Source organism: Nasonia vitripennis, assembly GCF_009193385.2.
Source record: "Nasonia vitripennis strain AsymCx chromosome 1 unlocalized genomic scaffold, Nvit_psr_1.1 chr1_random0005, whole genome shotgun sequence".
In the NCBI taxonomy this organism is placed as follows: Eukaryota; Metazoa; Arthropoda; class Insecta; order Hymenoptera; family Pteromalidae; genus Nasonia; species Nasonia vitripennis.
Genome location: NW_022279591.1, coordinates 1,131,865 through 1,154,074, shown reverse-complemented (window position 1 = coordinate 1,154,074; position 22,210 = coordinate 1,131,865). Strand labels below are relative to the sequence as shown.

At 37.6% G+C, this 22,210-nt stretch overlaps 1 protein-coding gene across 16 annotated transcripts in view; it reads right to left on the bottom strand.

Moving 5' to 3' along the window:
• Positions 1-22,210, bottom strand: part of LOC100119231 (RNA polymerase II subunit A C-terminal domain phosphatase SSU72) — a 98,905-nt gene that overhangs the window by 28,738 nt on the left and 47,957 nt on the right. For 10 of the 16 annotated variants that reach the window (XM_031921453.2, XM_031921470.2, XM_032601330.1 and 7 more), the window contains one exon: positions 2,306-2,392. The exons of 3 other annotated variants lie outside the window; for them this stretch is intronic. In XM_031921453.2, coding sequence (XP_031777313.1) covers positions 2,306-2,385 — 80 coding nt within the window. In that variant the 5' untranslated portion in view covers positions 2,386-2,392. Of the gene's footprint in view, positions 1-2,305; positions 2,393-5,099; positions 5,265-12,937; positions 13,018-13,094; positions 13,200-22,210 lie in introns of those variants that run through there. 3 more of the 16 variants (XM_032601334.1, XM_032601333.1, XM_032601335.1) reach the window with 3 other exon arrangements.

The following is a 22,210-nucleotide window of genomic DNA, read 5'->3' as shown; positions in this document are numbered from 1 at the left end:
TTCTTTCCTCTGCTACTATAATTTTTAGCCAATCTTGGATCTCTTTTTCTCTATTGGTTGAATCGTCTTCTATCCATAAATTTATTCCCATCAACATTTTTCTTTTCCTCATTATTTCGATTTTGTTTTCCATCGATTCCAATTCTATTACTAACTCTCCCCCTATCGCCCTCATTCTCTTTATGTATATTGCCGCATCGAGCTTTTCTTTCATTATCCTTTTAACTTCTTCTTTAAGTTTCGCTCTCACCGTTCTTATTCCTCTGATGACTATACTTTTCTTTTTACTTCTTCTTTCAGCCATCTCCCATTCCAACTTCCCTTTCCCTAACTTATCCGGCATCTGTTTCAGATATCAACTTTCTATTTTTCCCCCATTATTGTTTAAATCCGCGTTTTCCCCCTCTTCCTGTCTGTTATCTACTTCTTCCTCCTCTATTTCCCCGTCCTCGACTCTTTCATCCTCGCTTGCCTTATTTTTATCTGTCAGATCTATTTGTCTTCCTATATTCTCTACCGCTGTAGTTACAATTATTTTTTCACCTGTTCTAACTAGCTCTTCTTCGAGCTCTTTCACATGCTTTAGCGCATATCTGTAACCTAAGTTCAAGCACTTTTATAATGCGACTTCCAGAGAAATTGTGATCGCAGGCGACTTTAATGTGAGATACACGAAATGGGACACCGAGGACTAATACAGAAGGCAGGGTCATTCTTAAGATCACAACTAAACTGAGCCTAGTATTAGCGAACGAGGGTAACACTATTTCCTACCGCACTGAGAGAAATGTAGAGTTGGATTAACCGGAAACTCCGGCAGTTTTTACCGGAGCGCTCAAGCAAATGGTTTAAGGTTGAATCTGCTTTAGCACTACCGCTGTTTTTAACGGGCAGTAAGCATAAGTATAAAAATTGAATATTTAATAAGTGATTCATTGTTTTGGCATGAAAATTGGTTTACAAGTCCTCAGAGTACAGTTTATCGTATTTGTACATTTTCATGTTCCCAAAGCAGAAGGTTTGCTTAGCTCTGACGAGCTTACGGTATCATCGGGTTTTAAGGGCAATGCAGGTCTATGGCTTTCAGATAAGCCAAGAGACTTTACAGGTATGTCACATTGTACTCTGAGGGCTTGTAAACCAATATTCATGGCTGAACAATGCATTGATTTATAATTATTTAAATTTTGTGCTTCAGCATAAGTATACAAATTTTGAGATTAAGAGGTTATGTTGTACATATTGCAATACTTATTTTCAAACCTTTCACATAACTTTTACAAATTCTACGAAACCAATAGGTCCCTTATGAATTTGTCACTCATTGTGATATGATATGCTAAAAGACATAAGCAATAAGTAAAACCTCACGTGTTCGGCGCGGCTGATATAGCGCGGGGAGGAGCCCAGCTTGGACTACTGCAAACTCCGGTAGAATCTGCCTGAGTCCACCGCTAAATCAACTGTGGTCGTCCAAGGCTAATACCACAGAAAAATGTACAGCTATTCTTACTCTACATTCCTCTCAGTGCGCATACCAGGCTTTGAGGAATCCCTACCAGATGTATCATTCGCAAACGAAATAAAGATCTGTAACATAAGGGACTGACACGTCATAAATCATGAAAGAATATACTCCTTGAGACCACCAGTATATTTTATTCAACATAAATAAGCACCCAAATCATAAACCGAGAAACACTTGAGGAGTTGATTCAAAGTGCGGATATTAGTCACCAGAGAGGACCAATGTATTTATGGACAGACGTTATTTTAAAGAACTGTGACTGATTTGTCCGCAGAAACCATTGACATATAGAAAGCAGACCACGGATCAAAAAGTCTCGCGCACATACTGTTGACATAGACGGTCAACTGGAAATACAATCTATCTCGACGATAGTTTTGAGAACGCTCCATTACGACTTTTACTTAAAGAGCACTTTTATTTCAGCTGCTATTTGATTATCTACGCTGAGCATTTGGCTAAGTAGAAGAACAGTGCTACGTTTATTCCTGCACTCAATTAAGCCTTTCGGTGCCAAGCCTGCTTCTTGGACATAAACAGTTTGTATGACATCAAAACTTATAGCAATGTTAGGATTCACTTGCAATTATTTCTTTCTTTGACAGTAAACTAGTACAATCTAACTACCACGATATGTTAACAAATTGTATAATGCATTTAAAAAACAGTAGGCTATGTGAGATAGCATGTTTATCTCATTACTTGGCTAACAAACTTACACCCAGAGAGCGCTGATTTTTACTGTTAGCCCCCAGAGCACAATATAGTATACATTACCTAAGAAATGCATGAGCCTCCATGCTCCGATTCATATTACTTGAGCATATAACAGCAACACTTGTTGAAGACGTTGGCATCCTCTTTCTAGATATCAAGCAAATAGAACAAAATAATTCTTTTTAATTTTATTATGGTATATTGTGAAAATATGAGTGGAGAATAGATGGAACAATTTTATAAATGTTAAAAAACGTTTAAACTCTTCGAAATTATATATGAGCTATTCCACACGTGGGGAAATTTTTCAAATCCCGGCCAAAATTGGTATACTCGCTCAGTATACTCCCAAAAGAATACGAACAAAATTTCAGACCTCTAAGTACCCCCTATGCAAAGATATAGCCATGTCAAAAATTGAAATTTTCTCAATTTTTGCTTATTCTGTCAACTAAAATGGCTCATAACACAAAATAGAAGCATTTTAAGTAAAAACTAATGAATACCTTTTTTTGTAAATTATCTGTAGAATTTGAACAAATTATTTTATTGACCTATATAGCATGTTTTCGATTAGTTTCCATGTGATTTAATGCTAAAAATCAAATTCTGCCTATGAAACACCAGTTAAAAATTAAAAAAAAATTTTGCATTCCTTATCATGAAATCTTTAAATCTTAACATGGTAGGAGGTGGGTCGAGCATTCTACGATGAATAATACACTTTTTCGTACTTAAAATCCATTATTCATGATTACAGCTTGCAACGCTAGGTGATGTCATATGATATTTAATGTATAACTGTTTTTTACATCAAAACAGAATAGTACGTTATTATTTCAAGCATTTTTAATTGTTTGGATTGGTATTGAGCTGCAGTTAAATAATTTTCAAATTAATTATCCAACTGGGATTAAATTGCCACCCGAGGAAAATATTAATTTTAAGTTATACTTGATCTTTTTATTCCAAATTACTTTTATTAAAATCTAATAAAATATTATCAAGTTATGTACACTACCGAAACACACATAGTCATGCATGCATTTTTATAATTCTTATACAATTTTGTCATATGATTTTGAACAAAATAAGCTGATTTGATGTATATTATTCATATATATGCTGTAGGGTTATATACACAAGTACATTTCAGTCAACTAATAGCACACTATGATACATATAGTCATACAAGTTTTTTCTCTTTATCACCTTCATGATATGTCTGTAAACGCACAGTTTTATTTTTATAATTCCTATACAATTTTATGGTTAAAATATGTAGTGGACAAAATAGGTAGTTACACGTTTGCCTGCTAATGTGGCAATTTAATAATAAAGTTCAAGTTCTATTGCATCACACCCGTATAGTTATTAGACTATATCTGTAAACTACAAAGATTCCAAATTTTTATAATTAGATTTTTTTGTAAAAACTATATCAATGTAGTAATTCTAGTATAGTTAATAAATTAAATATTTATTCTATCTAGTTGGCAAGATTTATTTTTATTTATATTAAAAAACATTTTGGTTATACAGGTTATGTAATTGGAATAAATGTTACATATTATATTTCATAACGAAATAGCATATGTCTTTGTAGTTTACAGATATAGTCTAATAACTATACGGATGTGATGCAACAGAACTTGAACTTAACTATCAAATTCCCACATTGGCAGGCAAACGTGTAACTACCTCTTCTGTTCACTACATATTTTAACCATAAAATTGTATAGGAATCATAAAAATGTAACTGAGTGTATACAGATATATCATGAAAGTGATTAAGAGAAGTGAAGAGAGTAGTTTACTGAAATGCACTTGTGCGTGTAACCCTGCAGCATATATGTATATGAATAATATACAGCAAATCAGCTTATTTTATTCAAAATCATGTGACTTAAAATTGTATAAGAATTATAAAAATGCAACTGTGCATATACAGACATAGCATGAAGGTAATAAAGTGAAAAACTTGTATGACTATATATGTATTGATAGTGTAAAGTACGTAGATTTAACTTATCATCTAATGAACAATTAAAGAGGTTGCATTAGTGTAAAAGCATATAGATATGCAGTAAATAATTGGATTAAAGGAAGAGAAATAAAACTTCCTTATCATTAACATAATAGGTCGATCAGTCGTACATCTATAAATAATTAGCTATTTTATATAAGTGTATAAGTTCATCCGACTAAATACTCGTGTAATGACATTACTTGATCATTTTAGCGGAACGAGTGTGACATAGAGCCCGCGTGCGTGATTGGCAACTTATCGCACTAGTTGCTTATAACCTAATGATTTTACCTCTAAAAAAAAGGTTGAAAGTATAACGTACTATCCTGTTCTGATGTAAAAAACAGTTATATAATAAATATCGTATAAAATCATTCAGCGTGGTCTAGATTTAAAGATTTTATGATAAGAAATGCAAACATTTTTTTTTTTATTTTTATCTGGTGGAGCATAGCTAACATTTGATTTTTAGTGTTAAATCACATGAAAACTAATCCGAAACATGTTATATAAGTCATAAAAATCATTTTATCAAATTCTACTGAAAATTTACAAAAAAAGGTATTCATTAGTTTTTACTTAAAATGCTTCTATTTTGAGTTACAAGCTGTTTTAGTTCACAGAAAAAGCAAAAATTGGGAAAATTTTTATTTTTGATATGGCTATAGCTTTGCTTAGGGGCACTTAGAGGTCTGAGATTGTGTTTGTGTTCTTTAGGGGGTATACTGAACAAATAAACCAATTTTGGCCGGGATTTGAAAAATTTCCCCACGCGTTGATGTAAAATAGCCATATAATATATATTTTAGGGTGTTCCTTATTTACCAAACTGAAAATTGGGATCGTGACGCCACCTGAAAACCTAGTTTATAGTTCAAAACTTGGAAGAAATTTGTTTGTTTTGCTAGAATAAATGATTTTAAACCGTGCCACCGTGTTTCGTAAGTTTCAGCAATCGCTAGAAACGGTTTTTAAACTGTAACTCAAAATCTAAATATTTTACGAAAAAAAGTTAAATATAAAATTTGTAGACCCTGGTAGAAATTGCCCGATTTAAAATGGCGAAAAAGCTAAAAACTTGATGGTTTCTTTCAGTTCTTGTTACAAGATGAAACGCCTTTTATCCTAGTTCTTTGGCAGTTCTTAGATTGAGCTGTTTTTGAAAAGTAATGCCCAAGATAGTTGGTCAAAAGACAAGGTCTACGTGGCGCAGTTGGCTAAGGCGCGCGGCTATTCTTGTGCAGGGCTCGGGTTTGAGTCCCCGGTCAGTCGAAATTTTTCGGATGATTTTTCGCATGCAAATCATTATTCTATATACTTTCATTAAAAAAACTCGAATACAAGCCTGCTAGTAATGATTTTCTAATTCTAACCTCGAATCGCCATTAACCACGTGCACCTGCGACGTATTATTTGACCAACTATCTTCGGAAGTAAATAGTTAAGAATACTCGACCTAAAAACTGCTTAAGAACTAGGATAACAAGTGTTACAGCTTGTAATAAAAAGTGACAAAGAAAACTACTAAGTTCTTAGATTGACAACCTCAGAATTTCCAAATGACTTGAATTCCGTTTCTACTAGGGAATCTTAAAAAAAATACAACTTTTTTCTATTGACACCTAAAAGTGAAAATGCTTTCAACTTGAGTAAGCAGCCAAAAATCGTTAGTTAGCTGATTTTTTAACCAAAAAATCTGTTATTACTGTAAAGATTAATTGTTATGCATTTCCCATGAGAACGCTAAATCTAAAAGTTGTAGATTTACCGTGGCAAATATAGTTTTTAAATGCTTTAATGCAAGACATAGTCCTAAAAAAGATTTTTGATACAAATAATTTAATAACAATTTCAGCACGAAATGCAGAATTGTCATAAATGAACGTATAAAAGAATGGAACGAAGCGCAAGCGTCAGGCAGTCAAGTGAACGCTAAACGCTTCTATCCGTCGTTGAAAAATCAAGAAATTTGCTAAATCAATAAAAATTTGAAACCTCTACTACCCAGGCTCCGTAGATTTTTCCCAACCCCTCAACACGATTTTTATAACATTCTTAGTGTTTGAATAGAAGCTTACAACCGGTCCCGATAGGTGAGGCGACGTTTAAAGTTAGCTAGCATTAGGTCCGCTTTGCCCCGTATGCCGCTTTGCGACCTGTAAGCCTCTGTGAGTAGACCAGAGAAGAAACAGGTGCGTCGTAGAAAAGGTTCAACCGTCCAAACGATATACGTCGCGTTTTTCCTAGAGTGTAAGTAGAGAGGGACAAGCCCAGGCAGACAGGTAGGGGAGGTAAAGGAGGGGAGGGTGGCGCCATGGCTCGTCGGGGCAAGTCTAGTTGGGCCTCTCTGGTGGGAGGTGATGACGTAAGAGCGTCGCACGTGCGGTGGCGCGTCCCCGGCGGGGGTACTGTAGGGCCCGTGCGGGTGTAGGGATCGCACCCGCGCTATAGGAGGTCATTTGCTCAATAAAAAGGACAATAAGTGCGTTTATCTGTTTGCTAGCTACGACATGGCATTGGCCCTTTTTTTATATAGCATACCGAGCTATGTAAGTGGCGTTAAAGCAATGAGTTGCAGCAGAATTTTTTTCCTACAGGATGTGTAGAGGGATCGACCCTTTTTTTTTTGACAAGGTGAAATTTCGTGCGATTTGGAGGAAAGCTACGAGAAAAATCAGTAAGAGAAATGCTATTGTGTGTTTCTCGGAGAAATAAAACTGAAGTTTTTTTTTATTTTACAAGCTTTGTTAAAATGATTTTTTGTACTAAAGATAGACGTATATATTGTTTTCAATAGATTATTTTTTAAATAATCGGGTAGTTGTGAGGAGGATGGTGAAGGTTAAAAAATTTTAAAAGCAAACTTATGTAAATAAATTTTTTATTAATATTTTTTGAGCATTTTGATTACAGAAAATATTGTAAACTTCATCGTGAAAAATGTCACTATGGAGTACTATCATTTCGGTGAAGTAGAAAATTATAAGTTTCAAATTTAATATACATTCTACGCACACACTCACACACACACACACACACACACACACACACAACGTAGTAATGAAAAATATTTAAAAATAATAATAACATTTTAATTTATATTTTCAGTCTTCGAAGATCTCCAGGGTTATTTTGACGACGACGACAACGAGGATGATAACGATGTAATTATCCTGTCCGATCAACCGGCTTTTCCTGACCTTGGAAATGTCACCCTTGAAGGGGTGATGTTTGAGACTGCCGAGATGTTCGAGACGGGGTCAGCTGCGTACGCTGATATCCTCAATGCAGGACTAGAACCGCAGGCGCAATCACAGGGTCCTCTTTACGAGGACATAAGTGACGAAGAAGGCTTGAGAATCATATTCGACTCGCAATTGGTGCCCAATAACAGCATCGCTTGGCTCGAGGCGGCGGCTGCTAATGCCGCCGCTGCTGCTGCTGCTGCAGGTCCTTCACAGATAACATGTCTCGACATTCAAGGTGTGTAATTTATATAAATGAATAAAAAAAAAAGAAAGTTTGTCAACGATATTCTGTGATTAATTTATTTATAGTATTATAATAAATGAAACAAATTAAACTAAAAAAAATTCTTGTATTTTTTTAAAAAAGATATGGACATCTCCAACTCAGCGATGACGAGTCCAACACACCCAGCCATGCCACTCCAGCATCACCGCCAGCACCAACACAACTAGATCCTCATAGGCGAAGGAATAGATAGAGGTGATTTAAAAAAAGTCGTTATTTTAAATGAGAGTACTCGTCGTGCTCGTAATTATTTCACCGCGGCTCTCGACGTAAAATTCGGTTTTATAATAACGCCGAATATAGATAACCCGATTGTTTACCTGCGTTCGGCTTTATTGGAAATTTATCGATATTTAGTAACGGGTTTAAATGAAAATATTTTAATCGGTGTTACAGTAAATAGTGATAGATTTGCTCGAGGCGACGCATGGTTTCCAGTACGAAAGATCCGCGATTTCGACTTTAACAATCTTTGGAACCGTATAGGTAGCGTTACACAGAGTAACGAATCATTTGTTATAGACGAGACTCTCCGCGAAAATGTGACTTATTCAGACTTACCACGCGGTGGTAATGGTCTGCAGGAGTTAAAGTTGGTTGACGCATTAATTCGTCAATCAATTTTGACTATTAAAAATAACGATAATTTATGCCCACCGCGGGCTATCGCATGCGAGTTAGTTTTTCTTGAGAAAGCGGAGTCCGAACGCACAATCTGGGAAAAAAATTGGCGAAAAATCACCTTTAATTCAATGGCGCACCAAAGAACATGTGCAATTGAAATTTCTCAAAAAGCTAGAGTAGTCATGCCTGCAGAAGGCTGTGGCTATACCGAGTTTCAGAAATTCCAATTATACTTGTTGGATTACGGAGTTGCGCTAATGATATATTATATAGAGAGTTTAGGCAGTGGAGAGGGTGCGTTATTTAATGGGAAAGCATTTTTTGACGGGGTAAATATAAAATATACTAAAAAAATTAATATGGCGTTCCATAGGGATATTAATCATTTTAAATTAATTTTAAACTCGACTGCGTTATTTGTGAAAAAGCATCAGCGATATTACTGTGAAGATTGCAACACAGTATATACGCGGCCTTTTCATCATAAATGTGAAAATCTTTGCATATCGTGCAATACTTCACCAGCGTATCAGGCTCTCGGTGCGGCCATAACTTGTGACGATTGCCACCGCGAGTTTAAAAACCCACAGTGCTTCGAAAATCACAAGGCTCCTGACTCGTACACGATGGGTAAATCGAAAAATGCGCGACGGTCAATTTGTCAATTCGTAAAGTATTGTACTTTTTGTCATTATGTTTATGATATGGACTCGAATAAACATAATTGCAAAAATATGTACTGTACGAATTGTAAAGCAGTGCATGAGAAAAATGCCAACTGCTACATGCAAATTAGACCTCTAAAAAAAATTCACGTGTAGTTACGACAACAACAAATTTTCACCAGGAAACTCTTTTCGTCTTCTACGATTTCGAGACGATGCAAAACACCGTTCTAAGAGAAGAGGGTGAAAATAGCGTTTACCTACACGTGGTAAATTTATGCGTGGCGCAGTTTGCATGCTCGTCGTGTTTAAATGAAAACGATGTATTGCAATTTTGCAATTATTGTGGCCTTCGCCAACACGTTTTCACAAAAGAGCCGATTTCTAACTTTTTAAATTTAGTTTTGCGGAAAAAACTAATTTTAAAAACATCATCTGCATTGCGCATAACGCAAAAGCATTTGATTCACAATTCGTTCTACATGACATTGTAGAGAATCGAATTGTGAAAAAATCCGGCAGCGTTCCGAGCTTAATTATAAACGGACGAAAAATTATTTTAATAAGTTTTGGTAAAACGAAATTCATAGATAGCATAAATTGTATGCCTATGAAACTTGCCGTAATGACAGCTTCGTTCGGTCTGCCGGAAGAAGCAAAGAAAGGATATTTCCCGCATCTGTTTAATACAGATGATAACCCGGATTATGAAGGTCCTTATCCGGCAGCCGAATATTATGCACCGGATGCGATGAGCTCCAAGGAGCGTGAACACTTTTTTAATTGGTAATTTCCTAAAAGATAATTTGATAGGTCTAATAAGCAATGAAGGTGATGTGCGCGTCGATAGACATAGCCAAAAGACCGTAGAGTGGTTGTTATGGGTTGAGCAGTAGGTAGGCAGGGAAATCATTCATGCCGGGCGTGGACGGGAGTACACCCTTTTCGGTCGTATAAAAGTCGACGGGTTTTTAGCGGATCTTCAAAATCCAGAAACCGGTACAATGTATCAGTTTCATGGATGTTATTTTCATGGCTGTCCGATCTGCTATCCAACGAGGCGCGATGCGCCTCTTCTAGATCGGACTACTCTCAATCAAAAGTATGAGAGTACCCTAGCAATTTCAGCTAAAATAAGATCAAATGGTTTTATTTTAGTTGAAATGTGGGAGCATGACTTTAATTCGAATAGCTACTTTAAACGCTTTTAAGCGCTTAATCGAAAATCACCCGATCGCTCATAATGAAATTCTTAATCCGCGAGATGCTTTTTACGGTGGTCGCACGGGTAACATTGCGACCTTATATAAAGTCGAACCGGGTGAAAAAATAAAATATGTCGATGTTTGCTCTTTATACCCCTTTGTTTGTAAAACGGGCAAGTTTCCGATAAAACACCCGCGCGTGTATAACAGCACCGACTGTCTCAAACTAACTGGGCCTAATTTTGAATATTTTGACCGTGTTGAGGGCTTAGTTAAATATTCGATTCTACCGCCGCGTAAACTCTTTCATCCTGTGCTACCGTATCGTCTGCATACTCGGTTACTTTTTCCCTTATGCAGAACTTGTGAAAGTTTGAGAAAAGTCCCATGTACACACGTAACGCCGGAAGTTCGCGCCTTAAGCGGTACATGGGTATCGGACGAGATTAAAAAAAGTTTACAACTCGGTTATACAATTTTAAATATCAGCGTTATCTGGCAATACGAGATAACGCAGTACGACCCTAAATCCGGTAATCAAGACGACACGACATGCGGATTGTTTACCGATTACATTAACTTATTTTTAAAGTTAAAATAGGAGAGCTCGGGTTGGCCACGTAATTGCACGGATGAGGCTAGTAAAGCGACTTACATCGCCTATTATAAAGAAAAGGAGGGTATAGATCTAGATCCTCAAAAAATAGAGAAAAATCCGGGCATGCGCTCGGTTGCAAAACTTTGTTTTAATAGTTTATGAGGGAAATTTGGACAACGTGGTAATTTGCCAAACACCGAAATAATTAATTCGAGTGAGCAGTTTTTACAATTATTAACTAGCCCGGAAAAGAAAGTAGGTAGAATAGTTTTAGTTAACGAGAATGTAATATATGCATCCAGTAAGTTAAAAATAGAAGTAGCTAATTCGGCGCGAAATACGAATGTAGTGATAGCCGCTTATACGTTTGCGCAAGGACGTTTAAAATTGTATGAATATCTCGAAAATCTAGGCGAGCGGGTACTGTATTATGATACCGATTCCGTCATATACGTATCAAAGGGTGAGCGTGATGAGTACGAACCAGAAACCGGGTTTCTGCTAGGCCAATTAACAGATGAACTGGAAGAATACGGAGAAGGCTCTTACATCGAGACCTTTGTTTCGGATGGTCCGAAATTCTACGCCTATAGAGTGCGTGCACCCAACGGCGAAACCTTTGATACGTGTAAAGTAAAGGGCATCCGACTCAACTATGAGAATAGTCAAAAAATAAATTTCGACTCTGTTTTAAAGATGATGGAAAATCACGAATTCGATATTATAGATGCAGAGGAGGAGGAGGAGGGAGAGGAGGAGGTAAATGAGGATCGGGGCGCGAATAATTGTATATATGTTAGGAATTTCCATATAGGTCGAACGTCAGTCAATGACATTATTAGTTTTAAGCAAACGAAAAAATGTCGCGCTGTTTTGAAAAAAAGACAATTTGTTAATCATCGATATTCTGTACCATATGGTTATATACATGAATAAAAAATAAAAATAAAAATTATATCCTATTGTATTTACTCAAACCCTTAAATCCTATAAAATAATAGCATCCCTCAGGCGGCGGCGGCGGTCGGCGGCGCGGCGCGGTGGCTTGCTGAACAGCGGGGCCGGGCCCCCCCGGCACGCGCCCTAGTAGGCTAGTAGCGAGGGCGCGTGCACGCGCGCAGGTAAAAAAAGACCTAGCAGGGCCGCTGGGTAGGACTTTTACTCGACGCGCAGGTAAGCGGTTTAACCCCGGCACAGGTGAATGACCAGCGGTGTCGCTTCTCGCACTGCAGTTGACCTATATTTTACAAGGAGACATGCGCCACTATAGAAGCAACACCTGTAGTGGCGCTCTGAACCGAAAATTCGTATACAGCATGGATGATTTTCTTCACTATTTCCTCCTCCTCCTTTCCTCTCTCACCCCACTTATTTTTTTCGCTATAGCAACACTAGATGTAGAGAGAGAGAGAGAGAGAGAGAGAGAGAGAGAGAGAGGGAGGGAAACCAAATTTTCTTTTTGCTCTAGTAAAATCTGTCATACGTAGACAGTTTGTAGAGATAGCAACTCCTGCATCATGAATTCTCGTGGAGTTCTTGCACGGGACATGGATCCTTTGATTCATACAGTTCATGAAGTGAGAGTGTCTGCGTTTCAAACACCATCTTGTTTCCATATACAATTAATAAAAGAAGATGCCGTGTACATGAAATTGGAGGCAGAAATGTTAAATTATTATAGTACACAGTCGTTGTTATATTTCTGTGAAGAAAGTTTTACAATTTCAATGGAAAAATCTGATTCACCAGTGTTACACAAGGAAAAACTCCACGAGTTAAAGGTAAGAAAAAGAAGAAGAAGAAGAATGAGTAATCCAAATTTATTTTTTACGATAATATAGCGATAGAACATTTTTTTTTCATTTTAGGGAAACGCGATAATTGCAGTGAAAAAAATGGGAAGATGGTTACGAGGAGTAACAGAAGAAGGATACCCGCAACGATGCTGACTAATAGATAATGGTACATGTGTGACTCTGATTGAGTCAAACGAGGAAAGTGGCATTTATCTGCTAGAAGCCCAATTTCTTGCCTTACCTTCACGAGCAATATTAGCTGGACTTTGGTCATTCCCATATCGACAAATGGTCTCCACTGGTCACCTCGTTCTGCTGAAATATTTCTTATGGTCACCGTAAACCGTTTTCTAAGATGCGTTTTTGCACAAAAAGGATTATTCGACAATTCAGCTTACGTATTTCTAAGCAGTGCGGGCAAGGAAGGTGGAGGTATGGTTCATGTGAATCCAATGCTTGTCGCATTTGACACAGCCATGAATGATCTCACCGGAAGGCACCATCCAGTCTGGCCATCAGATACTTTGCGTTAATAATATATAAATTTCATATAAAAATAATAATAATAAAAGTAAACGAAAAATCTATCAAAGTTGTTTTTCTCTTTCTGTCTTTAAACCTTTTTCTTGACAAGAATATTAATAAAATTTAAGACGGAGGAGGAGGAGGAGGAGGAAATAAATAAACATACGTATTTCACGTAAAAATAATTTGAAACACAACTACAATTTTTTCTTTAAAAAAAATGTATTAAATCAGTTGATTGTTAAAAAAATATACGTAATACATGAGAAATTCTTAAATCTAGAATAAATGCGGTTATATAATTCACTCATAAATTTTGAATACGTAGTAATGTAAATTATTAAAAGTCAGATTCTTTTCTTTTTCTTACAAGATTCGGATTTACAAGATTGAATGCAATAAGAACATGAGTTTGATACACTTTTAAATTTTTTCTTTTTTATACTTTTCATAATTTTTCGAAAAATTACCATGCAGAATTTGTCGTTACTCCTTGTGTCGCAACAAAAGAGTTTAGAAAAATTCACACATCGGAATCGAAACTCTGCAACCGACTTGTAAACCACGTGAATAGTGTACAATTTCGTCGCAATCCGTCAAGGTGATACGACACAGTTGGTTGTATACTGTAGGAGTCGAAATAAACGCCATGACCGTTTTTGTCGACAAAAATTGCTATCCAGTGAGCACCAGGTAGATGATGTTCTTGAGTATTAGCAATAATGGCGACTGGTCTCGTCCACACCCTGGGTAACCGGTTTGCTGGGAAGACTCCGACGGTCTGTGCTGATATGCCCCTCAGTGCCTGCTGAATATATAGAGAGTTCATCGTAAGGTTTCGAGTAGTAGGGCTCTTCTTTTACTTCTCCTTCTCTTTTTTTTCTATTTGCCCAACTACCACCGCCACCGGTACCACGAGCACATCAGCATCAGCTTCTTCTTCTTCAACAATGACAGCAAAACAAGATTCAATAACCTCGGCAGGTGTGGCAGTAACTGAAGTAGTAATTTTACTGATGTTGTTGTTGTTGACACTGATTTTACGAGGTGCTATAGACGACCCTGATGACGACGACGACGACGACGATGACGATGTAGCACCATCCACAAGTGCTCTTCGAGGAGGTTTTTCAATTGGGCTCTTCTTCTTCTTTCTCTGCTCGTTCATATCGATTACGGTGTGACCGTATAAGGTCACACCTTTCTCAACTATGAGCGCACTCTGAATGTGTAAGCTAATGCACGTGTAAGGTGTTCAGATTTTCCTCCGTGATACATGCAAATATGATCGTCCACACTGGATAAGTTTCTAAACGATGGACAGCTGTATTCTTCAAGGTTTGTATGTGTCTCCCCAAAATATGCTCTAGTAGATTAGCTTTCTGGTAGCCACGTGTGTAAATTGTGTATGCTTCTCTGGCAATATAGCGTAACGACGGGTATGTGTCCTCCAACGCGGCCTCACCATCGTACCATTCTATACCGTGATGATAACACGAAAGATAAGAATTAGTCGAAATTATTCCCTTGGATAATTCGTTGTAATCACACGGTGGTTTCACAATCTAATGAGCGATAACATTACGGTCAACTGCAATTACAGCAATTTCCTTGGGTAAAAATAACCCTTCTTTAACGTGAAAAGTTTGGATATCAATGATAAAATCCATTGTAGCTATCGACTGTTTCTTTCTCAAATACTAGAGATGAACTAACAGCCCTCAAAATCCGGAGAGGTTGTATAGGCAAGCCCTCTCCCTTCTTTACGGTTTCTCCCTCTCTCCCTCCTGCATACAGCGCAGAACTTTAACGAAAAAGAGGGAGGAGGCAGAGTTCTGTGATTCGTTCGTTCGTTCTTACTGTTACGCACATCTTATGAATTGTAATCTAAAATAACTTGACGCATAGAATCGATCTCTAAAATATTGTCATATTCAGCATAAACGATACAATTTACGGTGTGTGTTAATGGTTTATCGAAACGCACTACGATACGCACATTTACGGACTAAGGGCCAATGCGTACCGCAATGAGCAAACATGTCGGGGGTAAGATCGAATGCAAACGAACAAAAGCCATCGGGATATTCTGTTCTATCAATATCATTTGCCTCATTTGCAAAGTGTATTCCAGTACCAGAATAAAGAGTGTGGTAACAGTCTATGTAAAGAGGCGCAGTTGCGGAGAAGCTTGGCTGTAACGGTTTACCCGGCACTTGTTGACCATCGATATAAAGTGAGAAATAATTAATACCGAAATTTTGAAAGTTGAATGGATTTAGTAATCTATCGCCGTTAAAAGCTTTATTATTGACAAATCCTATGATGAGCCTTTTCGGTAATTGCCCGAGAATTACATTATCTAAACACTCACCGAGTATACCGTTATGCATGCTGAATGCTTTAACCTCGACGTGTGTCAGAGGGTATTTTGCAGCTGTTGTCGCTAATATTATAGCGTGTGCCACTAAAACACCTGGATTTATTTTTGCTTGTCGTACAAGTAAACTAGCTTCTTTTATATGTACACTATAATTTTTATCGGAGGCATCCATTAAACAAAAAGCGTCCTTTGCGCGTACCAAACGGACACTCATTTCTACACCATTTAAAAGAAATCTATCCTGGTTACATACGTCAATGTGCAGATGTCCTAAAAGATCAACGACTTTTCCATCGCTCGTAAATTTTTGATGACTTAAAAGACCTTTATTCGCACAATCAGTGGCAGGCTTCTCATCCATTTTTCCGCTCCCCATAACGACGTCGAGAGATGCGAAGTTTTTGCATCAGGTCCGTAATTCAATAAAGTTTCAATGTACGCTCTATAAGGATACAGTGTATAACGGTTGCTATTATTTTTCAAATGATTTAAAAAAGTTTTGTTTTATTTTTGTATAATTTTGGCACACTTTCAAGAATGTACGCATCGCTCATTTGATCTTTTACCATCTGCTAAATTTTTCTTATCGTCAAACCGACGTTTTTCATCGACAAAAAATAGATATCTCTGTAAAACTTGTAGAAAATCTCTGTACTTGTCACTATCTGTCGTATATTTTCCTGAATCCAAGATCTGTCGCATTTCGCTATCAAGCCGTGAAAATTTATCTCCAGGTGTTTGAATAGATTCACTCGTTAATTTTGTCTCCTATTCTGGAACTTCTTGTACGCCGGCTGCTGCTGGCAAACTAGTTATTGATGCTGTTTTTACACTTGCTTGCATTTTTTGTAAACTTTCTTGAGGAATCAAAACCATTTTTCGTGCTCTTTCCATTTTTTATGCATTTAGAAAAAGATCCATAATAGGTGGCAACAGAAAGCCTAAAAAACTCCCTCCTTTTTGTACAATAATGCGCTTTTTACTCTTCCAAGAATTTTTTTTTCGTTTTGTAACTTTTGTTAAATTACGTAGAATTGTTTTATACTTTTTCAGCTTATTTTTTTTCGTGACGTTTAAACATACAACACCTTTTGATACGTTCAATGCACACTCACAAATGTACTGTACAAGTTTTTCATGGGCAGTACGCAATAACGCTAGTCGTTGTTCTTTATTATAATGTCTCAATGCCTGCAGCAACACAAAATATTTTTCTTCAAAAGGCGATGCGTTATTCTTCTTTCTAATTAACGCTCGACTCTCACGAGATGCTCGCTTCGCCATTATCGGATTATACCTGAACCGATATTTTCTCTTTACACAACATTTAACTTGCTGTACTGACTCGACGAATATTTGGGAATATAAACATAATGATATTCATCATCAGGAAATATACAACTACGGAAACGTAACTCCTCAGGTGTACTCTGCTTCAAATCAATAACTAAATAAGAATACGGCTTTATAGTACTATCATAATAAGCTTCTTGCAAAAACTTGGAATCTTCGGGGTATAGTTGACGATCCAAATGCTGAATCTGTGCACGGTCCCGAGGATTCTTAAATAAAACCATATAAGTTGCATTCAGCGATATATCACGCTGCCCTTTGTGAAATATATTCTGACATATGTAAATAATCGATGCATTACGATGATGACTTCCCTTACTAAACAAATCTATCATACCATTATTCGCTGACTCGTGCATCAAATCATCTATTATTAACAATTTTCGTTTTTCCGGATCGTTCGAATAGTCCTCGTTCTGCGGTAATCCGTCCGGAACTCGGGACGATTGTTCGATTCCAGGAGGGGATTGTAACGAGTTGCAAAATCGGGGTCTCGCGGATAAGTCGCGGTTGGTCGGACAGACGGATAGCTTCCGTGTGAGACTGACCGAATCGAGCGACGACCGATAGCGTGCGAGAGAGTGAGAGTGTGTGTGATCGCGAGAATACGTCCTTGCCAATTTCTGCTTCCATAAGGAAGGACGACCAGGCCTGTCGACTAATGACCGAATGAGAGTGAGCCAGCAACACCACCGACGCAGAGTGTTTGTGAGTGTGTGGTGCGCGCCTACCGTGAATGGCGACAGCAAGTAAGTAGGGCTGAGCCCTTTGCCTGTATCGCGTCAGCAGTAGCAGCGGCTACAGCTTTGCGACTTGGTGCAGCGGCACTGAGTAGCGGCCTTCTCGTTCGCGTGCGTACGCTTTGCGAGATACTCTCCACGCCGAGTCGACATTGGGGTGACTCGGCGCACATTTGTATAGAAACAATATTGTCCGTACAATACATTATTTTTTTATTTTGTTTTAATCGGGACTAGCTTCATTTTCCCGAGTTATTCTCTTCCATTCCCTACATCCTCATCGCGAATACCGCCACCTCCGCGGGCGTTGCAACAAGCGGTTGCAACGCAAATCTGAGAAGCCGGCTCCGCACAGGAGAGTGCGGAGAGATAGCACACGTGCGAACACGACGTTCGCGAAGCAGCACTCGCAGCGAGCTGCGTTGTAACACGGGTGAATCACAGGCGTTGAGAGAGTTCTCCGCCGCAACGAGGGATTGTGATCCGGTCGGATATTGCCCAGAAAGAGTTTTCCCCAGAAATCAACCCCCGTTACAACTCATCGTTTAACTAGTTATTTATGTAAAAAAAAAATCAATTTATCAGATATATATATATATATATATATATATATACCTATACGACGAAAGATAGTTTTGTCAGGAAGTGACTCGACTCTTTATATTAAATAAACGCAAAGTGAATAAAGACTATAGTGTTGTTTATTTCTCCTGGATCTGCCTCCACATTCCCAATATTTCATCAGGTTATGGAGCCCCAGCCAGCTTTCACGGCGCAGAACGTGACTGCAGGAGGCGAAGGAGCACAGGAAGCATCGAAAGCTGCTCAGAAAGCAAGTAAGTGGAAAATCGTCTAGTAGGTGAATTAAACGCGAGTGAACGTTTGAAAGAAAGCATGTATAACAATTTTAAGAAAGAAAAATCGAATGCGAAATAACTTACGCGAAAGTATTTTGTTTTCACGCGACGATTTTCCTAGAAACAACACAAATAGTTTTTCGGAACTATAATTGAAAAGATAAAAATCGGAAGTGAAACGTTTTATGGATACTATTGTTGCAACAAAAACTCAAAAGGAACGTTAAATCTAATAGCACGAAAATCTATAAACGAATAAAATCACGTGAAAGTAAAACCATTCTAGCTAGAAAAGATTGAAAGTCGAAATATTTGATGTGTTAAAATGGCGTCGAAAGAACAAAAATCACGCGTTAGAAACCAAGTGAAGAAACGCATGCTCTTTTCTCGGAAAGTCAAACGCCGGCTGGGACAGGCTAGAGCGAGCGCGCGCTTGAGTTAGGCTGTGCGCGCGTGCGAGAGAGAGAGAGAGAGAGAGAGACAGAACGAAAACATACGCGCGAGACTAAGCTGTGGTGCGCAACCGTATATATATATATATATATATATATATATATATATATATATATATGGGACGTTTTACGTCAACCGGACCATCAGTGCACCCAAAATTTGGGTTAACCTAACAAGACGTTTGAGGTCTCAAAATGATCGTCTGGTCAAGGGCTTTTGAAAAAGTTCTGGCCTTTTCAAAAATCCAATGTGGCGCATAAAATATGGAGTCTGAAACCCACGTTTTCATAGCACATTCAACAAAAACAATAGTAAAAATGTTCTAATTTGTGAAATATTCCACCAAAAAGCATGTACAACTCATGATAGGACATATTATTGACAATGCTGACGGAATTCCAAAATCAAAAATGGCGGAATCAAAATGGTGGACATTATACCTCCACCAAACCAATTTTACCGCAACAAATGATTTTAGATCAATTTAAAGTATCGATATGGGGGTTTGTGAGGTAAATGGTTATAAATGTATTATCGGAATCAGTATTTGTGCACATGAATCTTATATTTTTCCGGTCTATTAGATTTAGAATTATCTGTCTGAGGTTTTTGCACTTACATTTTTCTATTGTTCTGTGTATATGTATATTCCTGCGTGGATGAAAAAAATATATAATTTAGCCAAATGAATCAATCTTTAATGACATTTTGTGCACTCTTATCAATTCTGGCTCCTCGTTCGTGGAGTTTTTACTGGTGATAAATGGCTTTCGCCGATATCATAAATTACTCTGTTCCTAGGTTCATTGGCATTTGAGTAATGCATGATTTTCAACGTTTCATTATTTTCTGGGATAAATCCATGCCCCATTTGTATGTTTGTGACAGGTGGACAGTTTTTAAATCTCTTTGTTAGGAATTGACGAGTTTGTTCGTGATATTTTTTGGTGTATAAGAAAAATTTTATATTGAATGATCGCCCATTAGCCCATGAATAAAGAGCTTTAACATCTAGAATTGCTTTATTTTTTGCAGCTTGTAAGCTCGCTCTTGTAGCTTCTCTCTTTACTATCGCTCCAACCCCATCGCAACTACCTTTTCCGTGTGCTGTTGCAAAACAGTGCCATTCAGCATCAACGCCAAAATTTCTCTTATGACTCATTAAACTACTCATTTGATAACGATTTTTAAAATGCTGTTTAGCACCATCAGTAGCATATATTACCTTTTTTACCTTGCGAATTTCAGGTATATATTTTGCTGCATTATGTATACTGCAGTGGCATCATGAGTAGTACAGTCGTCCATAGATACTGTACTGAAATGCTTTAGCTTGCCTTCAGATTTATAATAAACAACAGCAGGAAAAATCGTACTTTGATCATTATTAAAATGAAATGCCTGTGCAGCATCTTGGGCTGTAAAAGCATAGTTCTCAGCAAAATCCAATTGAGCAAGAACCTCTTCATCTGAAAGATTATTTTTCTTCCCAGAAATAAACTTTGATTGTTCCTTAGCGATGAAGTGATGAGGTATCAACTTTTCTAGACTAGAACATAAAGTTTCAATAAATTCTTGCGATGTTAGGCATTGTTTTATCAAAGTGTATCTATCGGTTGATTGCCACGTGCTGAAGATGACTTGATCAATATTGTGCTCATCCATAATGTTCTCAACGTAATTAGAAAACTTTTGAATGTCCGGACAAAATTTGCATTCATTCAAATAACAACTTGGTTTGGGATCCTCACATAGAACAAAATTCAAACAATCTTTATAATTTTTCAGAATATTGTTTGAGATTTTTTCTATATTTACTGCGTCAATCATCGCCTTGAAATTTTGGTGTATCGTACATACACATACATTGTGTGTACCAGAGGATCCTGCAAAGACACAACATTTTGGTCTCAGTTCCGCAAAATTGGTAAGCCCAATCGGATGTTCAGGAAACTGTTCTTTAAATTGATTATAAAGGTTCTTAATATCAGTAAGTAATAATCTTTTCTGCACTTTTATATTTTCACCATATAAATAAATACTGACGGTATCTTTTTTATTTGGCATAATTCTGCCGTTAAGATCATTTTCGTAAAAATCTTCAACTTTCTGAGTAGTTTCTGCAGGTAATGTTTTTCCACGTTTTGCAACAGTAGAAGCCAAAACTCCATCTGATTCTCTTAACTGTTTTGCTTTACGAGCCATTCTGTGAGACACACCAAATTGGTTCATAATTTTACGTATTGCCCAGTGTTCGGGCAAAATAGTAAGAATACTGACACGTAATGGATCGTTCTCCGGCAGGGATTGGAATTTGTTTTTAAGTCCAGTTAAAATATCTGTAAGATCATCTTGCATAGGTGCATCCGTGTTTGAAACCGAAGGTGAGTCAGTCTCTGATTCAAAATCAACACTCATACTGACGTTTGGAGATGACAAATCATGTAGTTTGTAAAAGGATTTTCTACATGTATCACAAATCAGTGAAGATGTTGAATAATCAGGATAGACATCTTGAAATTCTTTGGAGATCTTCCTAAGAGATTTGCTGTGTCCTGTATTAATATCAATTGGATTAACGCATCTATCGATACGATATTTTTTCGCAGGAGAAGACATTGTTGTAGGATATGAGAAAGCACAACCAAAACAAAAAAAAATGTTAGAAATAACAAAATTACGGCTAGTACAGTTGAACAAGGAGATGCCGATAAAGTAAGACTTACTCAACAACTGCCTTAAAAAGGATGTTGAAGAAGAAGTCGCCAATTTATCTATTAATGTACCTATTAACTATCCTAAAAAGGACTGTTGAAAAAAAAGTCGCCGATGAAGAAAGCATTCCTTGAAGAAAATATTCCTTTCTATGGGTTGCTAAACGTGGGAAGGGGTTTGGGGTGTAGGTAAAAAAGAGGGATGAAATAAATCACTTGAAAGCAATAAATTCCTTTGCCACAAAACAGTTTTATTTGCTGAAGTCTTTGCACAAGTTGTCATTGGACACGAGCCGTGTACTTGCAGCATTAGGCTGTTGGAAGAGGGGCGAGGTACAGCGCTGGACCCAGCCTCCTTATGTGCCCTACGCGACGCTACTTTACTTGTGGGTAATGCGCAGCCGCCTAGCGACGCGCCGCGGTGATAAGCGCTGCAGCGTGCGTGGCGTGTTCGGCGGGTTGCGCGTTAGCAGGGGCTTTTCGCGAGAG